At 43.5% G+C, this 22,407-nt stretch overlaps 1 protein-coding gene across 14 annotated transcripts in view; it reads right to left on the bottom strand.

Moving 5' to 3' along the window:
* The window catches only part of JAKMIP3 (Janus kinase and microtubule interacting protein 3), a 199,181-nt gene that overhangs the window by 125,080 nt on the left and 51,694 nt on the right, over positions 1 to 22,407 (bottom strand). For 11 of the 14 annotated variants that reach the window (XM_038743751.1, XM_038743753.1, XM_038743756.1 and 8 more), the window contains exon 2: positions 24 to 270. In XM_038743751.1, the coding sequence (XP_038599679.1) occupies positions 24 to 158 (135 nt within the window). In that variant the 5' untranslated portion in view covers positions 159 to 270. Of the gene's footprint in view, positions 1 to 23; positions 271 to 22,407 lie in introns of those variants that run through there. The other 3 variants (XM_038743757.1, XM_038743758.1, XM_038743759.1) reach the window with 1 other exon arrangement.

Genomic DNA, 22,407 nt, shown 5'->3' with positions numbered 1-22,407 from the left:
TAAGATATGGGGTGCTTACGCACCTTACTCTTTTCTTGCTGCAGTTCTATTTGGATGTCGGTGAGTTTGGCCCTGAGTTCTTCATTGGCGGCCTGCAAGGCAGATAAGGCATCCAGCTTCTCTCCCTTTCCTCGACCGCCGGTTCCCTTCTTTGACATTGTGCGATTGGGTAACTGGGAGGATGAAATCCTGGGAGGAGAGGAACCCACTCCTTTCCAAGGCTCGAGGCTTCTCTTCTCCGCTTCCTTCCTACTACATTTTCTTACTCACCTGGAAAAAAAAAATGAAAGGAAAAAAAATCAAGACCGGTAAAAAGTTGGCCTTCGAGAGACAAAGTAGCGAAGGAAAGGGCAGGTCTGGTTTTTAACCCTACTTCAGTCAGCCAGTCAGTTATATTTATTGGCACTTACTGTGAGCAAAGCATCATACTAAGCACTTGGGAGAGTCCAACAGAACAATATACAGTCACATTCCCTGCCCACAATGAGCTTACGTCCACCAGGGATACTCACTGATCATAATAAGAGCTATAATAATAGTAATCGTAATGAGAGTTGTGGTATTTGGGGGAAGCAGTATGGCCTAGTGGAAAGATTACAGGGCTGGAAGTCAGAGGACCTGGGTTCTAATCCCAGCTCCACCACTTTCCTGCATGTATGACCTTGGGCAAGTCACTTGACTTCTCTGGTCCTCAATTTCCTCTACTGTAAAATGGGGATTAAATCTTCCTATTTAGGCTGTGATGGGGATTGTTTCCAATCCAATTATTTTGTATGTACCCCAGCCCTTAGAACATTGCTTGCCACGAAGTAAGTGCTTAATGAGAGCTACTATTATTATTAGCTAAAAATAATAATGATAACTGTATTGTTTAACCACTTACTATGTGCCAAGCACTGTACTAAGTGCTGGGGTAGATACAAGATAATCTGGCTGGGTACAGTCCCTGTCCCACATGGGGCTCCCACACTCAATCCCCATTTTACAAAGGAGGTAACCGAAGCCCAGAGAAGTGAAGTGACGTGCCCAAAGTCACACAGGAGACAAGTGGCAGAGAAGGGATTAGAACCCAGGTCCTTCTGACTCCCAGGCACGAGTTCTAGCCCCTAGGCCAGGTTATTCATTCATTCAATCATATTTATTGAGTGCTTACTGTGTGCAGAGCACTGTACTAAGTGCTTGGGAAGTACAGTTCGGCAACATATAGAGACAGTCCCTACCCAACAACAGCTGTGTACCAAAGTGTTAGTCCACGTGCTGAGAAGACACAAGATAGTCAGATGATGATAATGACAATAATCATAATGATGATAAAAAAACAACAATAATTCTGGTATTTGTTAAGCACTGACTATGTGCCAAGCACTGGGGTAAACATTAAACAATCAGATCAGGCAAAGTCCCTGTCACACTTGGGGCTCATGGAGTCAAAGAGGGGAGAGAGAACAAGTATTTCATTGCCACTGGAAAGCTGAGGAGACTGAGGCACAGAAAATGAAGTGACTGGCCCAGGGAAACACAGCCGTCGCGTGGCAGAGCCAGGACTAGAATCCGGGTCTTCAGATTCCCAGTCACGTGCACTTTCGACTAGACCCCACTGCCTTCTCTTGGTCTTGGGTTTCCAAGAAATGACAATAATGTGTCACGGACAAACCAACATTAACCCAATTTACAGACTTTTCTGGACGTCGAATACGAATATGACAGGGTGTTCGCCCACCTTCCCCTGCCCTATGTTTCCCACAATCCCCGTGAAAGCTCCCACTTTAGAGAGTAAGCTTCATGTGGGCAGGGACTGTGTCTTATTAATCAATCAATGGCATTTTTTGAGCACTTACTTTGTGCAGAGCACTCTAAGCATTTGAGAAAGTACAATACAACAATCAATCAGTGGTATTTATTGAGCACTTACTGTGTGCAGAGCACTGTACTAAGCACTTGAGAGAGTACAACAAAACAACCAATGGTATTTATTGAGCACTTACTGTGTACAGAGCACTGTACTAAGCACTTAAGAGAGTAAATACAACAATCAATCAATGTTATTTATTGAGCGCTTACTGTGTTCAAAGCACTGTACTAAGCACTTGGGAGAGTGCAATACAACAATCAATCCATGGTATTTATTGAGCGCTTACTGGGTACAGAGCACTGTACTAAGCACTTGGGAGAGTACAATATAACAATCAATCAATGGTATTTATTTAGTGCTTATTGTGTGCAGAGCACTGTACTAAGCACTTGGGAGAGTACAATACAACAATCAATCAATGGTATTTATTTAGTGCTTACTGTGTTCAGAGCACTGTACTAAGCACTTGGGAGAGTACAATACAACAATCAATCAATGGTATTTATTGAGTGCTTACTGGGTACAGAGCACTGTACTAAGTACTTGGGAGAGTACAACAGAATTAGTGGACACATTCCTTACCCGTAATGAGCTTACAGTCCTGAGTGGGGAGGCGGACATTAATATAATAATTATGGTATTCATTAAGTGCTTACTATATGTCAAGCACTGCTCTAAGCACTGGGGTAGATACGAGGTAATCAGGTTGTCCCACGTGGGGCTCACAGTCTTCATCCCCATTTTACAGATGAGGTCACTGAGGCACAGAGAAGTGAAGTCACTTGCCCAAGGTCACACAGCAGACAAGCTTGACTTCCAAGCCCGGGCTTTTGTCACTAAGCCATGCTGCTTCTCTATATGAATAATATGAATAAATAAGACACTGATAATATATAATTTAAAGATATGTACATAAGTGTTGTGGGGTTTGGGGTGAGGCGAATATTCATTCAACCGAATTTATTGAGCGCTTATCATCATCATCATCATCAATCGTATTTATTGAGCGCTTACTGTGTGCAGAGCACTGTACTAAGCTCTTGGGAAGTACAAGTTGGCAACTTATAGAGACAGTCCCTACCCAATAGTGGGCTCACAGTCTAAAAGGGGGAGACAGAGAGCAAAACCAAACATACCAAGAAAATAAAATAAATAGAATAGATATGTACAAGTAAAATAAATAAATAAATAAATAAATAGAGAAATAGAGAAATAAATATGTACAAACATATATACATATATACAGGTGCTGTGGGGAAGGGAAGGAGGTAAGATCGGGGGGATAGAGAGGGGGACGAGGGGGAGAGGAAGGAAGGGGCTCAGTCTGGGAAGGCCTCCTGGAGGAGGTGAGCTCTCAGTAGGGCCTTGAAGGGAGGAAGAGAGCTAGCTTGGCGGATGGGCAGAGGAAGGGATAATATCTCTATATTATATTTTACAATATAATATAGAGAATATATATATATATATAATATAGAGGAGCAGCATGGTGAAGTGGAAAGAGTACAGGCTTTGGAGTCAGAGGTCATGGGTTTAAATCCCGACCACCAATTGCCAGCTGTGTGACTTTGGGCAAGTCACTTAACTTCTCTGGGCTTCAGTTACCTCATCTGTAAAATGGGGATTAAGACTGGGAGCCCCTGTGGGAAAACCTGATCACCTTGTAACCTCCCCAGCACTTAGAACAGTGCTTTGCATATAGTAAGTGCTTAATAAATGCCATCATATTATTATTATTATTATTATTATTATTATTATTATTATAAAATGTCAAATGGTCACAGACCCTAGCGCATAGGGAGAGGGAGCCGGGGAAAAGAGGACTTAATCGGGAAGGCCGTATCCGTCGTATTTATTGGGCGCTTACTGTGAACAGAGCACTGTACTAAGCGTTTGGGAGAGTACGATATAATTTACTGATACCTAATTCATTCATTCATTCAATCGTATTTATTGAGCGCTTACTGTGTGCAGAGCACTGTGCTAAGCGCTTGGGAAGTACAAGTCAGCAACATATAGAGATGGTCCCTACCCAACAATGGGCTCACAGTCTAGAAATACCTAATATATTCCATACAACCAGCAGCGGCCCGGGAGAAAGTTGAGGGTGGAGACTCAAGTTGACTGCGCGGAAGGAGGCGATGGTAAACCATTTCTGGATTTGTCCCAGGAAAACTCTCTGGATCCTTGGGCAAGTCACTGAACCTCTCTGTGCCTCAGTTACCTCATCTGTAAAAAGGGGATTGAGACTGCAATCCCCAAGTGGGACAACCTGATCACCCTGTGTCTACCCCAGCGCCTAGAAGAGAACAATGGCAGATGGAGAGCGAGGCATTCTGGGAGAGATGTGTCCGTGGTGTCAATCAATCAATCAATCGTATTTATTGAGCACTTACTGTGTGCAGAGCACTGTACGAAGTGCTTGGGAAGTACAAGTTGGCAACATGTAGAGACAGTCCCTACCCAACAGTGGGCTCACAGTCTAGAAGGGGGAGACAGAGAACAGCACCAAACATATTAACAAAATAAAATAAATAGAATAGATATGTACAAGTAAAATAAATAGAGTAATAAATATGTACAAACATATATGCAGGTGCTGTGGGGAAGGGAAGGAGGTAAGACGGGGGTTGTCGCTATGGGTCAGAGACGACTGGACGGCACAAGCCTCAAAAATCTCCACTGGTTGCCTGTCAACCTACGAATCAATCAAAAACACCTCACTATTGGCTTCAAAGCTGTCCATCCCCTCACCCTCTCCTACCTCACCTCCCTTCTCTCCTTCTCCAGCCCATCCTGCACCCTCCGCTCCTCTGCTTCGGCTAACCTCCTCACCATGCCTCGTTCTCCCGTGTCCTGCCGTCGACCCCCGGCCCACATCCTCCCCCTGGCTGGAATGCCCTCCCTCCAAACATCCGCCAAACTAGTTCTCTTCCTCCCTTCAAAGCCCTACTGAAAGCTCACCTCCTCCAGGAGGTCTTCCCAGGCTGAGCCCCCCTTTTTCCTCTCCTCCTCCCCAGCCCCCCGCCCTACCTCCTTCCCTTCCCCACAGCACCTGTGTATATGTTTGTGCAGATTTATTACTCTATTTATTTTACTTGTACATATTTACTATTCTGTTTTTGTTAATGATGTGCATATAGCTTTAATTCTATCTGTTCTGACGATTTTGACACCTGTCCACATGTTTTGTTTTGTTGTCTGTCTCCGCCTTCTAGACTGTGAGCCCGCTGTTGGGTAGGGACCGTCTCTATATGTTGCTGACTTGTACTTCCCAAGCGCTTAGTACAGTGCTGTGCACACAGTAAGTGCTCAATAAATACAACTGAATGAATGAATGAGTAAGCCAAGACAATAAACATTGTATATTAATGTGAATAAATTAGGGATATGCACATAAGTGCTCTGAAGCTGAGGGTGGGGTGAATATCAAGTGCTTAAAGGTGACAGATCCAAGTACCCAGTGGGTGCCGAAGAGACCAGCTTCTCTTGTATTTTTCTAAGTGCTTAATTCAGTGCTCTGAACCCAGAAAGCACTCAATAAATACCATTATTGGTAGCATTACTGCTACTATCACATATTGACCCTCTAAAGACCAAAACACAGCCCAGTGTTGACAGAAGCAAGCGGAGCATGAGGAGAATGGTTAGATATTTGAGATTATCCTGCAAGTGTGGAGGGTGGTAAGTAGTTGTAATTGGAGTAGTAATAATAATAACAATGATGGCATTTATTAAGTGCTTACTATATGCAAAGCACTGTTCTAAGCACTGGGGAGGTTACAAAGTAATCAGGTTGTCCCACGGGGGGCTCACAGCCTTAATCCCCATTTTACAGATGAGGTAACTGAGGCCCAGAGAAGTTAAGTGACTTGCCCAAAGTCACACAGCTGACAATTGGTGGAGCTGGGATTTGAACCCATGACCTCTGACTCCAAAGCCCAGGCTCTTTCCACTGAGCCACGCTGTTTCTTTATAAACTAAGCGCTTACTATACCAAATGCTGAGAAAGAAATATGCAAATCGCCATAACTGTGGCATTTGTTATGTGCTTCTCTGTGTTGAGAACTGTACTGAGAACCGGGAAAGACACAACCTAATCAGGTTACACACAGTTCAAGCACCACATGGGGCTCAGTCTGAATCCCCATTTTACGGATGAGGTAACTGAGTCCCAGAAAAGTGAACTGACTTGCTGAAGGTCACACAGCAGAGAAGTGGCGGAGCCGATATTAGAACCCATGACCTTTTGACTCTCAGGCCTGGGCGCCATCCACTAGACCTCTCTGCTTCGCTGTTCTCCCCATTCTGTCACCAACTTAGACCTTCAGCTCTAGGAAGGAGAAGAAGCACAGATCTGGGAGTCAGAGGACCTGGGTTCTAATCCTGCCTCCACCATTTGCCTGCTGGGTGCCCAGTGTTTGTAAGCATTTGTTAACGATTATCGTTATTATTATATTTATTTTATATGATATTGTTATCATTGGCTGGAAAGCCTTCGCACTAGAATTTGATATTTAGATCAGTGCATATTCATTGCACCATTGCTTATAGCGGAGAAATAAAAGGAAAGCTTACAGTAATGTCAACAATATGAAAATACATAATCTAACATAAATAAATGTCCTGTTCTCCTTCACCCACTCACTCAATCATATTTATTGAGCGCTTACTGTGTGCAGTGCACTGTACTAAGCGCTTGGGAAGTCCAAGTTGGCAACATATAGAGACGGTTCCTACCCAACAGCGGGCTCACAGTCTAGAAGGGGGGAGACAGACAACAAAACAAATAAACAAAATAAAATAAATAGAATAAATATGTACAAGCAAAATCAATAGAATAATAAATAAGTACAAATATATATACATAGTGACTTGAAGATAAATAGCACACCCCCTCTAAATGTTTATCACAACCAAAAATTTGGTAACCCAGTTTTCTGCATATGCATATGCTAGGTATCTGAGCATGGGGACTTTCTTTTGATAATCACCAAAGAAATCATTATATATACACACACATACATACACACATATATATATATATAGATGGATATATATAGATATGTATACATACCCACACAGATGTAATTTATATTTTTGTAATGATGTCTACCTCCCCACCACTAGACTGTAAGCTCATTGTGGCCAGGGATTGTGTCTGTTTATAACTGTTTATGTTTATGGTACTTTTCCAAGCACTTAGTACAGTGCTCTGCACACAGTAAGTGCTTAATAAATACAATTGAATGAATATGCACACACACACATATACATACATATATACATATGGGGTCAACCCTCTCTTGACCCCACCTCACCTTCTAGTTATTGCCCCATCTCCCTCCTACCATTCCTTTCCAAACTCCTTGAACGAGTCGTCTACACATGCTGCCTCGAATTCCTCAACACCAACTCTCTCCTCGACCCCCTCCAGTCTGGCTTCCGTCCCCTACATTCCACGGAAACTGCCCTCTCAAAGGTCACCAATGACCTCCTGCTTGCCAAATCCAACAGCTCATACTCTATCCTAATCCTCCTGGACCCCTCAGCTGCCTTCGACACAGTGGACCACCCCCTTCTCCTCAACACGCTATCCAACCTTGGCTTCACAGACTCCATCCTCTCCTGGTTCTCCTCTTATCTCTCCGGTCGTTCATTCTCAGTCAGTGTTGAAGGCTCCTCCTCCCCCTCCCATCCCCTTACTGTGGGGGTTCCCCAAGGTTCAGTTCTTGGTCCCCTTCTGTTCTCGATCTACACTCACTCCTTCGGTGACCTCATTCGCTCCCACGGCTTCAACTATCATCTCTACGCTGATGACACCCAAATCTACATCTCTGCCCCTCCTCTCTCCCCCTCCCTCCAGGTTCGCATCTCCTCCTGCCTTCAGGACATCTCCATCTGCATGTCTTCCCGCCACCTAAAACTCAACATGTCCAAGACTGAACTCCTTGTCTTCCCTCCCAAACCCTGCCCTCTCCCTGACTTTCCCATCACTGTTAACGGCACTACCATCTTTCCCGTCTCACAAGCCCACAACCTTGGTGTCATCCTCGACTCCGCTCTCTCGTTCACCCCTCACATCCAAGCCGTCACCAAAACCTGCCGGTCTCAGCTCCACAGCATTGCCAAGATCCGCCCTTTCCTCTCCATCCAAACCGCTATCCTGCTCATTCAAGCTCTCATCCTATCCCGTCTGGACTACTGTATCAGCCTCCTCTCTGATCTCCCATCCTCATGTCTCTCCCCACTTCAATCCATACTTCATGCTGCTGCCTGGATTGTCTTTGTCCAGAAATGCTCTGGGCATGTTACTCCCCTCCTCAAAAATCTCCAGTGGCTACCAATCAATCTGTGCATCAGGCAGAAACTCCTCACCCTCGGCTATAAGGCTGTCCATCACCTTGCCCCCTCCTACCTCACCTCCCTTCTCTCCTTCTCCAGCCCCACCCCGCACCTTCCACTCCTCTGCCCCTAATCTCCTCACCGTACCTCGTTCTTGCCTGTCCCGCCATCAACCCCCGGCCCACGTCATCCCCCGGGCCTGAAATGCCCTCCCTCTGCCCATCCACCAAGCTAGCTCTCTTCCTCCCTTCAAGGCCCTACTGAGAGCTCACCTCCTCCAGGAGGCCTTCCCAGACTGAGCCCCCTCCTTCCTCTCCCCCTCATCCCCCTCTCCATCCCCCCGCCTTACCTCCTTCCCTTCCCCACAGCACCTGTATATATGTATGTATGTTTGTATGTATTTATTACTGTATTTATTTATTTTACTTGTACATATTTATTCTATTTATTTTATTCTGTTAATATGTTTTGTTTTGTTCTCTGTCTCCCCCTTTTAGACTGTGAGCCCACAGTTGGGTAGGGACTGTCTCTCTATGTTGCCAACTTGTACTTCCCAAGCGCTTAGTACAGTGCTCTGCACACAGGAAGCACTCAGTAAATACGATTGATTGATTAATTTCCATTATCTGCCATAAAATCGACAGGACAGACCTCTAAGAAACAGCATGGCTCAGTGGAAAGAGCCCAGGCTTGGGAGTCAGAGGTCATGGGTTCTAATCCCGACTCCGCCACTTGTCAGCTGTGTGACTTTGGGCAAGTCACTTCACTTCTCGGGGCCTCAGTTCCCTCATCTGTAAAATGGGGATTAAGATTGACTCAGTTACCTCATCTGTAAAATGGGGATGAAGACTGTGAGCCCTATGTGGGAAAACCTGATCACCTGTATTCCCTCCAGTGCTTAGAACAGTGCTTTGCACATAGTAAGTACTTAACAAATGCCATCATCATTATTATCATTATTAATTTCCAACGGGAGGCTTGCCAACAAAGCAGCCATTTCCCTCTAGTTTGCAGCCTGGATTTTTCCCGTAGTGTGGGCAACTCTTCCTCTCGAAATTGTTCTACTCATCTGCCTCCAGACTGGAAGGAATCATTTTTGTCCCATTTCCACATCTCTTTTGTGGAGAATTGCATTCCTCCCAGCCAAGCAAAAGCTCTCTCGGCTCAAAGGGACAGTTTGGACTCTACTCTGTCTCCCAAAACTAATGATTCTGGGCTTTCTCTCAGAACTGCTGCTGGCATAATCTCTTTAATGACATGTTTATCAAATGCCACAGCTGTTCCCTTATTCTGGCCTGCAGGGAGATAAAGGGATAATAATAATAATAATAATAATAATAATAATAATAATAATAATAATAACAACATTGTTAAGCACTTACTATGCGCCAAGCACTGTTCTAAGCCCTGATGTGAAGCAGAGTCTGGTAAGGAGAGAGTTATAACCCATTGTTGGGTAGGGCTTGTCTCTATTTGCTTCCAAATTGTACTTTCATTCATTCATTCAATCGTGTTTATTGAGCACTTACTGTGTGCAGAGCAATATTTTCCAAGCGCTTAGTACAGTGCTCTGCACACAGTAAGTGCTCAATAAATATGATTGAATGAATGAATGCAGGAATAAAAAATCTAAACTCCTTGAAGGCAGGGATCATGTCTTTTAACTCTACTGTACTGTCTCAAACACTTCATGCAGGGTTCTTAGAATAATAATAATTGTGGTATTTTTTAATAATAATAATGGCATTTATTAAGCACTTACTCTGTGCAAAGCACTGTTCTAAGTGCTGGGGAGGTTACAAGGTGATCAGGTTGTCCCACAGGGGGCTCACAGTCTCAATCCCCATTGTACAGATGAGGGAACTGAGGCACAGAGAAGTGAAGTGACTTGCCCAAAGTCACACAGCTGACATTTGGCAGAGCAGGATATGAACCCATGACCTCTGACTCCAAAGCCCCTGCTCTTTCCACTGAGCCATGCTGCATCTTAAGCACTTACTATGTGCCAGGCACTGTACTAAGCGCTGTGGTGGAGCCAAGCCAATCGGATTGGATGCAGTCATTGTCCCAACTCAGGCTTACAGTCTCAATCCCCATTTTCTAGATGAGGTAACTGAGGCCCAGGGAAGTGAAGTGACTCGCCCAAGGTCACACAGCAGATAAATGGCAGAGCTGAGATTTGCTAGTCATTACACCATGCAGAAATCGTGTCTTCTAACTTTGGTGCTCTGTCAAGCGATTAGGACAGTACTCTTCACACTCTTCTGCTGGAGGGCAGATTTCATGTCTTCTAACTCTTGTTGTGCTCTTTCAAGTGCTTAGTGCAGTGCTCTGCACTCATAGCTTGTAAACTCCTTGTGGGCAGGGATCAGAACAAAAATAATAATAATAATAATGGCATTTGTTAAGCACTATGTGTCAAGCCCTGTTCTAAACACTGGGGTTAGATGGAATCCGCCAATTGTCAGCTGTGTGACTTTGGGCAAGTCACTTAACAATAATAATAATAATATAATGGTGGCATTTGTTAAGCTCTTACTATGTGCAAAGCACTGTTCTAGGCGCTGAGGGGGGATACAAGGTGATCAGGTTGTCCCACGTGGGGCTCACAGTCTTCATCCCCATTTTACAGATGAGGTCACTGAGGCTCAGAGAAGTTAAGTGAAGTTAAGCACAGGATTAGAATTCATGATTTTCTGATGTCCAGGTATTATTCTCTTCTTCTCCCCCCTCCTTAAAACCCTCCGGTGGTTGCCCATTCCTCTCTACTTCAAGCAGAAACTTCAGACCCTTTTCTTAAAGGCTCGAAATAGCCCTCTCTCTCCTACTTGGCTAATCTCTTATCCCACTCATATTTTATATCTTATATATCTTATATCTTACGCCATCTTATCTCTTAACCCACTCTTATCCCAACTTGTGCTTTCTGTTCACCTCATCTTCACCTCTCCTGCCGACCACCTCTTGCTCAAACCCTTCCTCTCTTCTACAACTCCATTCCCCCGTTCCTTGAGAAGCAGCGTGGTTTAGTGGAAAGAGCCCGGACCCAAGAATCTAATCCCGGCTCTGCTACTTGTCTGCTGTGTGAATTTAGGCAAGTCGCTTAACTTCTCTGAGCCTCAGCTATGCTTCCTTGAGAAGCAGCGTGGCTCAGTGGAAAGAGCATGGGCTTGGGAGTTAGAGGTCATTCACTCATTCATTCAACTGCATTTATTGAGCGCTTACTGTGTGCAAAGAACTGTACTAAGTGCTTGGAAAGTACAAGTTGGCAACATATAGAGATGGTCCCTACCCAACAACGGGCTCACAGTCTAGAAGGGGGAGACAGACAACAAAACCAAACATGTGATCAGGTGTCAAGTCATCAGAATAATTAGAAGTAAAGCTAGATACACATCACTGACAAAATAAATAGAATAGTAAATATGTACAAGTAAAATAAATAGAGTAATAAATCTGCACAAACATATACACAGGTGCTGTGGGGAAGGGAAGGAGGTAGGGCGGGGGGATGGGGAGGGGGAGAGGAAAAAGGCGGCTCAGTCTGGGAAAGCCTCCTGGGTTCTAATCCCAGCTCCGCCACATGTCTGCTGTGTGACCTTGGGCAAGTCATTTAACTTCTCTGAGCCTCAGTTACCTCATCTGTAAAATGGGGATTAAGACTGTGAGCCCCACGTGGGACAACTTGATCACCTTGTATCCCCCCGAGCACTTACAACAGTGCTTTGCACATAGTAAGTGCTTAACAAATGCCATCATCATTATTATTATTATTCACTTCTCTGTGCCTCAGTTGCCTCATCTGTAAAATGGGGATTAAGACTGTGAGCCCCCCGTGGGACAACCTGATCACCGTATAACCTCCCCAGTGCTTAGAACAGTGCTTGACACATAGTAAGCACTTAAAAATGCCATTATTATTATTATTATTATTGTTATTATTATTATTACGATGCCCAGCACATAGTAAGTGATGAACAAATGCCACAATTATCATTATTCTTTTCTGACTGACCACAGCTCCCCCAACCTTAAAGCCCTACTAAAAGAGCTTCTCATCGAGGGGGGCTTCTCTGATTGAGAAGCAGTGTGGCTTAGCAGATAGAGCACGGGCTGCAGAGTCAGAAGGGCCTGGGTTCGAATCCTGCCTCCACCGCATGTGTGCTGTGTGACTTTGGGCACATCACTTCACTTCCTGGGCCTCGGTTCCCTCATCTGGAAAATGGGGATGAAGACTGTGAGCCCCACGTGGGACAGAGACTGTGTCCAACCTGATGACCTTGCATCTACCCCAGCACTTAGAACAGTGCTTTTATTCATTCATTCGTATTTACTGAGCACTTACTTTGCGCAGAGCACTGTACTAAGTGCTTGGAAAGTACAATTCAGCAACAAGTAGAGGCAATCCCTGCCCACAGCGGGCTCACAGTCTAGAAGTGGGGAGACAGGCATCAAACAGGCACATAGAAAGCGCTCAACAAGTACCATCATTATTAATTTTTACTCTCTCCATTTTACATCTCTTTTACTCCAATTCAGTCCCTCCATGTCACCTAATAATAATAATGATATAATAATAATAATAATTATGCTTGTTAAGCACTTTCTATGTGCCAAGCACTGTTCTAAGCACTGGGGGAGATACAAGGTAATCAGGTTGTCCCAAGTGGGGTGCACAGTCTTAAACCCCATTTTACAGATGAGGTAACTGAGGCTCAGATAAATGAAATGACTTTCCCAAAGTCCCACAGCTGACGAGTGACAGAGCCTGGATTAGAACCCACAACCTCTGACTCCCAAGCCCGGGCTCTTGCCATTGAGCCACACTGCTTCTAAGTCTCTGATTCTTCCAAAAGTTCCTGACAGACTATCGCTTCTTGCCACCTATAATTTCCTTGAGGTATCCATCTTCCCCCACTAAATTATAAGCTCCTCAAGGGCAGGGATAGGATCAGGTCTACTCACCCTATTGTTCTCTTCCAGGCACTCGGAACAGAGCTTGGCACACCGGAGGAATCAATGAATGCTATCCATCGACTGACATAAAATATTCAGTAGCTATCGAGGAGAGAATGCTAAAAGAAATGGGATGTTATCCAGAGGCTGGTTGTGTCTTCTAATTTGAGACTGGCAGCACGGCATCCCTATCTAAGTATTCAAACCATATGAAGGGGAAAGTCATCAGTGGGGAGACTTTTGCAGGCCGGTTCTGTCAGAAGGCCCCTTCGATGTCCTGATTTGCCTTCCATCTTTTCCTTTGAAGCAAAATTTCTTTGAAGCGTTTTGGTTCTGATGTGTTTAATGAGTTCATTCGTTATTTATGATTCCAATGACTCATGAGTCTTCAAACACATGGCGCAGTCAGGTATTTACAGAACTGCGTTTTCAACCGAAAGACTGACGTGGTTTCAAAATTCTGATTATTCGTCCTGACTGTGGTCATTATGGGTTCACACCCAGCGTCTAATTTGTAATGAAATCCCTGTGAACTCTAACATATGTAGCTAGTAGAGAGAGCAGATTTTCAGGCAATTTGTAATTTGTCTTTTTGGCTAAATTTGTCCACGTGGATAAGATCATACAACTGTAGCGGCGTGGCCTAGTGGATAGAACCCGGAGTGGGAGTCAGAAGAATCTGAGATCTAATCCCAGCTCTGCCACATGTCTGCTGTGTGACCTTGGGCAAGTCACTTCAATTCTCAGGGCCTCAGTTCCCTCATCTGGAAAATGGGGGTGAAGAGAGTGGGACAGGGACTGTGTCCAACCTTATTAGCCTGTATCTACCATGGTGCTTAGAGCAGTGCTCGGCACATAGCAAGCACTTAACAAGTACTAATATTATTATTATTGTTGTTGTTATTATTATGGGAATACTGGGCTTTGAAAACCATTGACTCAGTGGGGATGAATGGTTTAGGGTTAGGTTAGATCCAAAATACCACTAGAAGGGGGAGACAGACAATGAAACAAAACACGTGGATGGGTGTCAAGTCATCAGAACAAAAAGAATTAAAACTAAATGCACATCATTAACAAAATAAATAGAATAGTAAATATGTACAAGTAAAACAAATAGAGTAATAAATTTGTACAAAAAATACAAAAATACTGATTGGTTGAGCCTACAGAAGCAGCAGGGGATGGCATGAGGAGATTAATTTACAAGAGGAAAGAATTAAATTTGCCTTTTTCCTATGGCTTCACCCTGGCTGCACAGAGTGCTGTTAAGAAGAGCTAAAAACACTTAAGCTCTTTAAGTGCTTAGGGTTTTTTTTTTTAACAAAAGTAGAGGACACAATGCTCTTTTCCAATTATAATCACTAATAGTATTTAAGTGAGATTAGGTGGCTCTAAGTGATAGAAATTGGATCAGGCTTTAGAGAAATCTGCCTTCATGAGCCCCCTGCATAGGCAAATAGCTGCAACTACCAGTGAAAGCGCTTACTACAGTGTTCTGCACACAGTAAGCACTCAATAAATATGATTGAATGAATGAATGAATGAAAGGAGAGAGGAACAGGTATTAAACATTAGACATCGCCAGATTCCTGTGATAGGCCATAGAGGGTAGGGTTAAGAGGAGAACATTTGTTGGCTGTAATAACAATAATAGTAATAATAATAATAATGGCATTTATTAAGCACTTACTATGTGCAAAGCACTGTTCTAAGCGCTGGGGAGGTTACAAGGTGAGCAGGTTGCCCCCACGGGGGGCTCACAGAGCACTCTACTATGCAACTGGGAGACAAATAATGATAATATTCATTCATTCCATCGCACTTATTGAGCCTTTACTGTGTGCAAAGCACTGAACTAAGCATTTGGGAGAGTATGACATAATACATTCCCTTCCCACAGCAAGCTTAACTGTGCTATTTGTTAAGTGCTTACTATGTGCCAGGCACTGTACTAAGCGCTGGGGTATTCGCAAGCAAGTGGCAGAGCCAGGATTAGAACCCACGTTCTTCTGACTCCTGTGCAGGGGTACTGGACTAAGTTCTTGGGAGAGTACAATAATAGTAATATAACAGACACATCCCCAGCCCACAATAAGTCTTAATCAATCAAAGCCACCAGGAAATGTCTCCTGTCCATTGGGCGGAATTGTGGAGAGCTCTAGCAAAGCTAGAGGCAGGAACAGAAGAGGAGGCTTCACAAAAGAGGGTGAAAACAGATTTTAAATGAATTAACGCTGCTAGGAAGGAGGAGGAAATGGAGAATGCAATGCAACATAAGCTGAGTGAAGCAGGACAAATCAGGATTGATTCAGAAGAAATGCTGCTTTTGCCCATGTGCTTATTCTTACCCATTTCCTCCACATATGTATATTCACATCCTTCTACTCAGTCTCTTTTCCTATCTGTAATTTTTTTTTCCTGGGATTGATAATCAATAATAAAGGAATTAGTAACCAGGAAATACGCCGAAATTGGGTAGGGACCATCTCTACATGTTGCCAACTTGTATTTCCCAAGCACTTAGTACGGTGCTCTGCACACAGAAAGCGCTCAATAAATACGATTAAATGAACGTTCGCCACAAAAATACACATTGTCAACTCTGATGTTTCCAGTGACAATGCAGGGACCTGAAAGCTGGAAAGTGAAAAAAACAGGATAGAAAGAGCATCGATTCTTTTGAAACATGGTGTTGAAGACTTTTGCAAATACCATGACCTCCCAAAAAATAAACAAATGGATTTTGGAGCAAATTTAACCAAAGTGGTCTTTGGAAGGCCGAATGACTCAACTTAGATGAGCCTATTTTGGACACATCATCAGGAGGATGGATTCTCTGGAGAAGACACTGATGCTAGGAAAAAGCCAGGGAAAAGGTGGAAGAGGCAAACAGTAGGCTAGATAATAATGATGGCATTTAAAGCACTGTTCTAAGCGCTGGGGAGGTTACAAGGTGATCAGGTTGTCCCACAGCGGGCTCACAGTCTTCATCCTCATTTTACAGATGAGGTAACTGAGGCACAGAGAAGTGAAGTGACTTGCCCAAAGTCACACAGCTGACAATTGGCAGAGATGGGATTTGAACCCATGACCTCTGACTCCAATGGCTAGAGACCATAACAACAATAACAGAAGAACTGCTAAAAAGATTGGGGATTATGGCAGAGGACGGGACATTCTGGAGAAAGTAGATCCACAGAGTCACTATGAAACAGAAATGACTCAACAGCATTTAATAATATTTTTTTTCTTAATATCTCTCTCCCCCTCTAGACCATAAGCTCCTTGTGAGCAGGGAATGAGTCTACCAATTCAGTTTTATTATACTCAGCACTTAGAACAGTGCTCAGTACACAGTAAGTGCTTAACAAATACCATTATTATTATTATTATTGTTATAATACACCAACATTGTTACCCTCTCAAGAGCTCATTATAGTGCTCTGCACATGGTAAGTGCCCCAAAAATAGCACTGAATGATTGATTCACATTCTTACACACAGACAAGTGGCAAAGCCAGGATTAGAACCCACAGCCTCTGACTCTCAAGTCTGTGCTCTTTCCACTAAGCCACACTGCTTTTCACTATGATAGACACTCACCTGCTCCAAAAAGAACTGGGTTCAATGAGAAGCTAATCAGCTTGAACTCCATCCCTGTTCCAGATGGGGCTCACTGTCTAGGTAGGAGGGGATAGGATTTAAACCCCCAATTACAGCTGCAGAAACTGAGGCACAGAGAGGTGAAGTGATTGGCCCAAGGTCACACAGCAGAAAAGTGGACAGCCGGAATTAGAACCCAGGTCCTCTGACTCTCAGGCCGTGGCTATATCCACTAGGCCATGCTGCTTTTTCACATTCGTGTTAACCATTCCACTTTATTTATTTGTCCTTCCATACCTTACTGTTACCAGTTTTTGCCATACTTTTGTTCCTGTTCCAACTATATCAATCAAATTTATTGATTATGTGCAGAGCATTCCCAGCCCCACAGCACTTATGTCCATACCTGTAATTTATCTATTTTTATTACTGCCCATCTTCCCTCTAGACTATCAGCTCGTTGTGACCAGGGAAAATGTTGGTTCATAGTTCTACTGCCCTCTCCCAAGTGCTTAGTACAGTGCTCTGTGCACAGTAAGTGCTCAATAGATTATTATTATTTTTGGTATTTATTAACCGCTTATTATATGCCAGGCACCGTACTAAGCGCTGGGGTGGAGATTAGGTGCAGTAGATGGTTCCAGGACAGGATCTCTCTGAGACCTTTCATTTATTCATTCAATCATTTATTGAGTGCTAACTGAGGGCAAAGCACTGTGCTAAACAGCAGACACCAGTATCCCCCCCCCCCCCCCACAACTTATTTGGTTGGCCATCATCTGGTGGGATCACAAGAGGGACTAAGTTCCCTCTAGACTGGAAGCTCGTTGTGGGCGGGGAATGTGTCTATTATATTGTTCATTCATTCAATCGTATTTATTAAGCTAATAAAGTTTTATTAAGCTATTTATTATTAATTTTATTATAATAAATATTTTATTAATAAAGTTATTTATTAAATATTATGTATTTATTTATTGAATAAATAAAGTTATTTTAATAAAGTTTTATTAATAAAGCTTTATTAAGCTATTTAGTACAGTGCTCTGCACACAGTAAGTGCTCAATAAATACGATTGATTGATTGACTGATTAAGCACTTACTGTGTGTAGAGTGATGTATTAAGAACTTGGGAAAATATAATACCACAATAAATAGTGACATTCCCTGCCCACAATGAGCTTACAATCTAGAGGTGGGGAGACAGACATCAATACAAATAAATAAAATTGCAGATATGGACATAAATGCTGTGGGGTGGAGGGGGGAAGAGCAAAGGGAGTGAGTCAGGGCAACGCAGAAGGGAGTGGGAGATGAGGAAAAGTGGGGCTTAGTCTGGGAAGCCCTCTTGGAGGAGGTGTGCCCTCAATAAGGCTTTGAAGAGGGGGAGAGTCATTGTCTGTGAGATGTGAGGAGGGAGGGCATTCCAGGCCAGAGGTAGGACATGGGCCAGAGGTAAGTGTCGAGAAAGGCAAGAACGAGGCCCAGTGAGGAGGTTAGAGGTGGCAGAGGAGTTGAGGGTGCGGGCTGGGATGGAGAAGGAGAGAAAGGAGGTGAGGTAGGAGGAGGCGAGGGGATGGACAGCTTTAAAACCAATGGTGAGCAGTTTTTGTTTGTTCTATTGTTCTCTCCCAAGCGCTTAGTACAGTACTCCACACACAGTCGGCGCTCAATAAATATGACTGAAATAACAAGTAGCTTAGGAAAGGATGGAGGGATGGGAAGGAAGTGGTCTTTTCTACTCAAGTTATTTTCGGCTTCTCAATTAGCCTCTCTACTGCTTGGTAAGACTAATGCATTTTCCAAATCTATCAATTGATGGTATTTACTGAGCATTTACTCTAGGCAGAACACTGTACTGAGCACTTGGGAAAGTACAGTACCACAAAAGAAGCTGTATGGCTTAGTAGATAGAGTCCGGGCCCGGGAGTCAGAAGGACCTGAGTTCTAATGCCAGCCTCACCACTTTCAGTCATTCGATTGCATTTATTAAGTGCTTACTGTGTGCAGAGTACTGCACAAAGTGTTTGGGAAAGGACAATACAACAATAAACAGTGATATTCCCTGCCCACATCAAGCTCACAGTCTGGGGGTGGTGGGGGTGGGTCTGCTTTGTGACCTTGGGCAAGTCACTTGACTTTTCTGGGCCTCAGTTCCCTCATCTGTAAAATGGGGATTAAGACCGTGAACCCCATGTAGGACAGGGACTATGCCCAACCTGATTAACTTGTATCTACCCCAGTGCTTAAAACAGTGCTTGGCACATAGTGAGCACTTAACAAGTATAATAGAACGACTACTACTACTACTACTACTAATATTATTGTTATCAAAGTTGGTAGACATGTTCCCTGCCCATAAGGAGCTGACAGAATATCTCCCCACTACCTTCCCTCAACCAAAACATGCAGAATATATTCTCTGAAAATTGTTGTTTTGGAAAGACACACCTGGCAAATTTCACCTGTAAAAAACTTGTCCACTATAATAATAATGATAATTATGGTATTTGTTAAGTGCTTACTATGTGCCAAGCACTGTTCTTGGCAATCTGGTTGTCCCACATGGGGCTCCAGTTTAAATCCCCACTTTACAGATGAGGAAACTGAGGCCTACAGAAATTAAATGGCTTCTCTCCTTCCAAAATGCCCTTCATTCCAATCTCTGGTTTACACTGTTCACGCAGCACTTTCCAACTCCTATTCGAAACAAAGATTTCAGCTCCGTCCAGTCCAGATCAAGTCATCAGTCCATCGAAACTCATCTCCACTTAAAAAAGCATCCATCCCGTTTCTGCTCACGTAACGAGGCGGGCTCCCCAGTACAGCTTCCAAAAATACCGAGGAAAGACATGAATCAATGCCGGACTCTCTGGAGAAATTCACCACTGAAAGAAAAACCTCATTTCTTTCAAAAACTTACTATCTATATGAATTCAAAACAGCAGTGACTATATAGTACTGCCCTTATGAGGAGTCTGACTGAAAACAGAATTCACTTCCTTTTCCCTGAAAATTTTATCACCTACCTTGTAGCAAATTTCCATAGCTGCAACTGCAAATGAAATGAAATGATGGTATTTAAGTGCTTACTATGTGCCAAGCACTGTTCTAAACACTGGGGTAGATGAAAGGTCATCAGGTTGTCCCATGTGGGGCTCACTGTCTTAATCCCCACTTTACAGATGAGGCAACTGAGGCTCAGAGAAGTTAAGTGACTTGCCCAAGGCCACCCAGCAGACAAGTGGGGGAGTCAGGATTAGAATCCACATCCTCTGACTCCCAAGCCCAGGCTCTTGCCCCTAGGCCTTGCTGTCCTGCCTTTACATGTGCCTGCACTTTTACAGATTAACAATGAACCATCCGACAGACAAGGACTCTCCCCCTCCTTCAAAGCCTTACTGAAGGCCCATCTCCTCCAAGAGGCCTTCCCTGACTAAGCCCCACTTTTCCTCATCTCCCCCTCCCTTCCACGTCACCCTGACTTGCTCCCTTTGCTCTTCCCCCTCCCAGCCCCACAGCACTTATGTCCATATCTATAAATCATTTATTTCCATTAATATCTATCTCCTCCTTCTAGACCGTAAGCTCATTTTGAGCAACAAATGTCACCGTTTATTGTTGCACTGTCTTTCTGGAGAGCTGATTACATTGCCCTGCTCACGGCAAGCACTGAATAAATACGACTGAATGAATGAACTGTTTGAATCCTGACATCGAATTAGTAGAAAATACTTTCTGAGATTCCAAATGGATGTGTCCACAAGTACTGGAAACCACGTATGATTTGATTTCATTCATCCGATCATATTCATTGACTGCTTACCATGTGCAGAGCACTGTACTAAGTGTTTGGGACAGTATATTAGAACAATAAGCAGACAATAAGATTCCCTGCCCACAATGAGCGTATAGTGTATAGGACTCGAGAGTAATAATAAAAATGATGGTGATGGTAATAATAATAATAATAATAGTGGTATTTGTTAAGCACTTACTATGTGCCAGGCTTTGTACTAAGCAATGGAGTAGATACAACCATATCAGCTTGTATTGACCCTAGCATTTAGTACAGTGCCTTGCACTTAATAACAATAATAATAATAATGGCATTTGTTAAGCACTTACTATGTGCAGGGCACTGTTATAAGTGCTGGGGAGGATACAAGGTGATCAGGTTGTCCCACACGGGGCTCACAGTCTTAAACCCCATTTTACAGATGAGGTAACTGTGGCACAGAGAAGTTAAGTGACTTGCCCAAAGTCACACAGCTGACAAGCGGCGGAGCCAGGATTAATAATAATAATAATAATAATTGGCATTTGTTAAGCGCTTACTATGTGCAAAGCACTGTTCTAAGCACTGGGGAGGATACAGGGTGATCAGGTTGTCCCATGTGGGGCTCACAGTCTTAATCCCCATTTTCCAGATGAGGTAACTGAGGCCCAGAGAAGTTAAGTGACTTGCCCAAGATCACTCAGCAGACATGTGGTGGAGGCGCCATGACCTCTGACTCCCAAGCCCGTGCTCTTTCCACTGAGCCATGCTGCTTCCCCACGCTGCAAATAGTAAGCACTTAAATTCCACAGTTAGTTTCATTATTGTTATACAAGATAATCAAATCAAATACAGTCCCTCTTCCACATGGGGCTCATAGTTTTAGTAGAAGAGAGGACAGGTGCTGAATCCCCATTTTCCAGAGGAGAAAACTGAGGAAAAGAGAAGTGAAATGACTGCCCCAAGGTCCCAGAGGAGACAAGTGGCAGGGCCAGGATTACAGTCCAGTTCCTCTGACTCCCAATCAATCAATCAATCAATCGTATTTATTGAGTGCTTACTGTGTGCAGAGCCAAGCCCAAGTTCTTTCCACTAGGCCAAAGGGCTTCGTTGTGGGCCACTGGCAGTGGGCAAGGTACTAAAGAAGCAATGAGACCTAGTTATTACGGTATTCGTTCAATGCTTACTATGTGTTAAGCACTGTTCTAAGAACTGGGGAAGATATGAGGTAATCTGGTGGGAACACACATGGTTCACAGTCTAAGTAGGAGGAAGAACAGGTACTGAAACCTTGTTTTATAGAGAAGCAAACTGAAACTCAGAGAAGCAAAGCGTGTTTATTTATTTATTTTACTTGTACATATCTATTCTATTTATTTTGTTTTGTTAATATGTTTGGTTTTGTTCTCTGTCTCCCCCTTCTAGACTGTGAGCCCACTGTTGGGTAGGGACTGTCTCTATATGTTGCCAACTTGTACTTCCCAAGTGCTTATTACAGTGCTCTGCACACAGTAAGCACTCAATACGATTGATTGATTGATTGACTGGCACAATTCATTCATTCATTCATTCAATTGTATTTATTGAGCACTTACTGTGTGCAGAGCACTGTACTAAGCGCTTGGGAAGTACAAGTTGGCAACATATAGAGACGGTCCCTACCCAACAGTGGGCTCACAGTCTAGAAGGGGGAGACAGAGAACAAAAAAAACATAGTAACAAAATAAAATAAATAGAATAAATATGTACAAGTAAAATAAATAAATAGAGCAATAAATATGTACAAACATATATACATATATACAGGTGCTGTGGGGAGGGGAAGGAGGTAAGGTGGTGAGGATGGAGAGGGGGATTAGGGGGAGAGGAAGG

Source organism: Tachyglossus aculeatus, chromosome 3, assembly GCF_015852505.1.
Source record: "Tachyglossus aculeatus isolate mTacAcu1 chromosome 3, mTacAcu1.pri, whole genome shotgun sequence".
In the NCBI taxonomy this organism is placed as follows: domain Eukaryota; kingdom Metazoa; phylum Chordata; class Mammalia; order Monotremata; family Tachyglossidae; genus Tachyglossus; species Tachyglossus aculeatus.
Note: the sequence above shows the minus strand (reverse complement) of the source record. Positions and strands in the feature narration are given on the sequence as shown.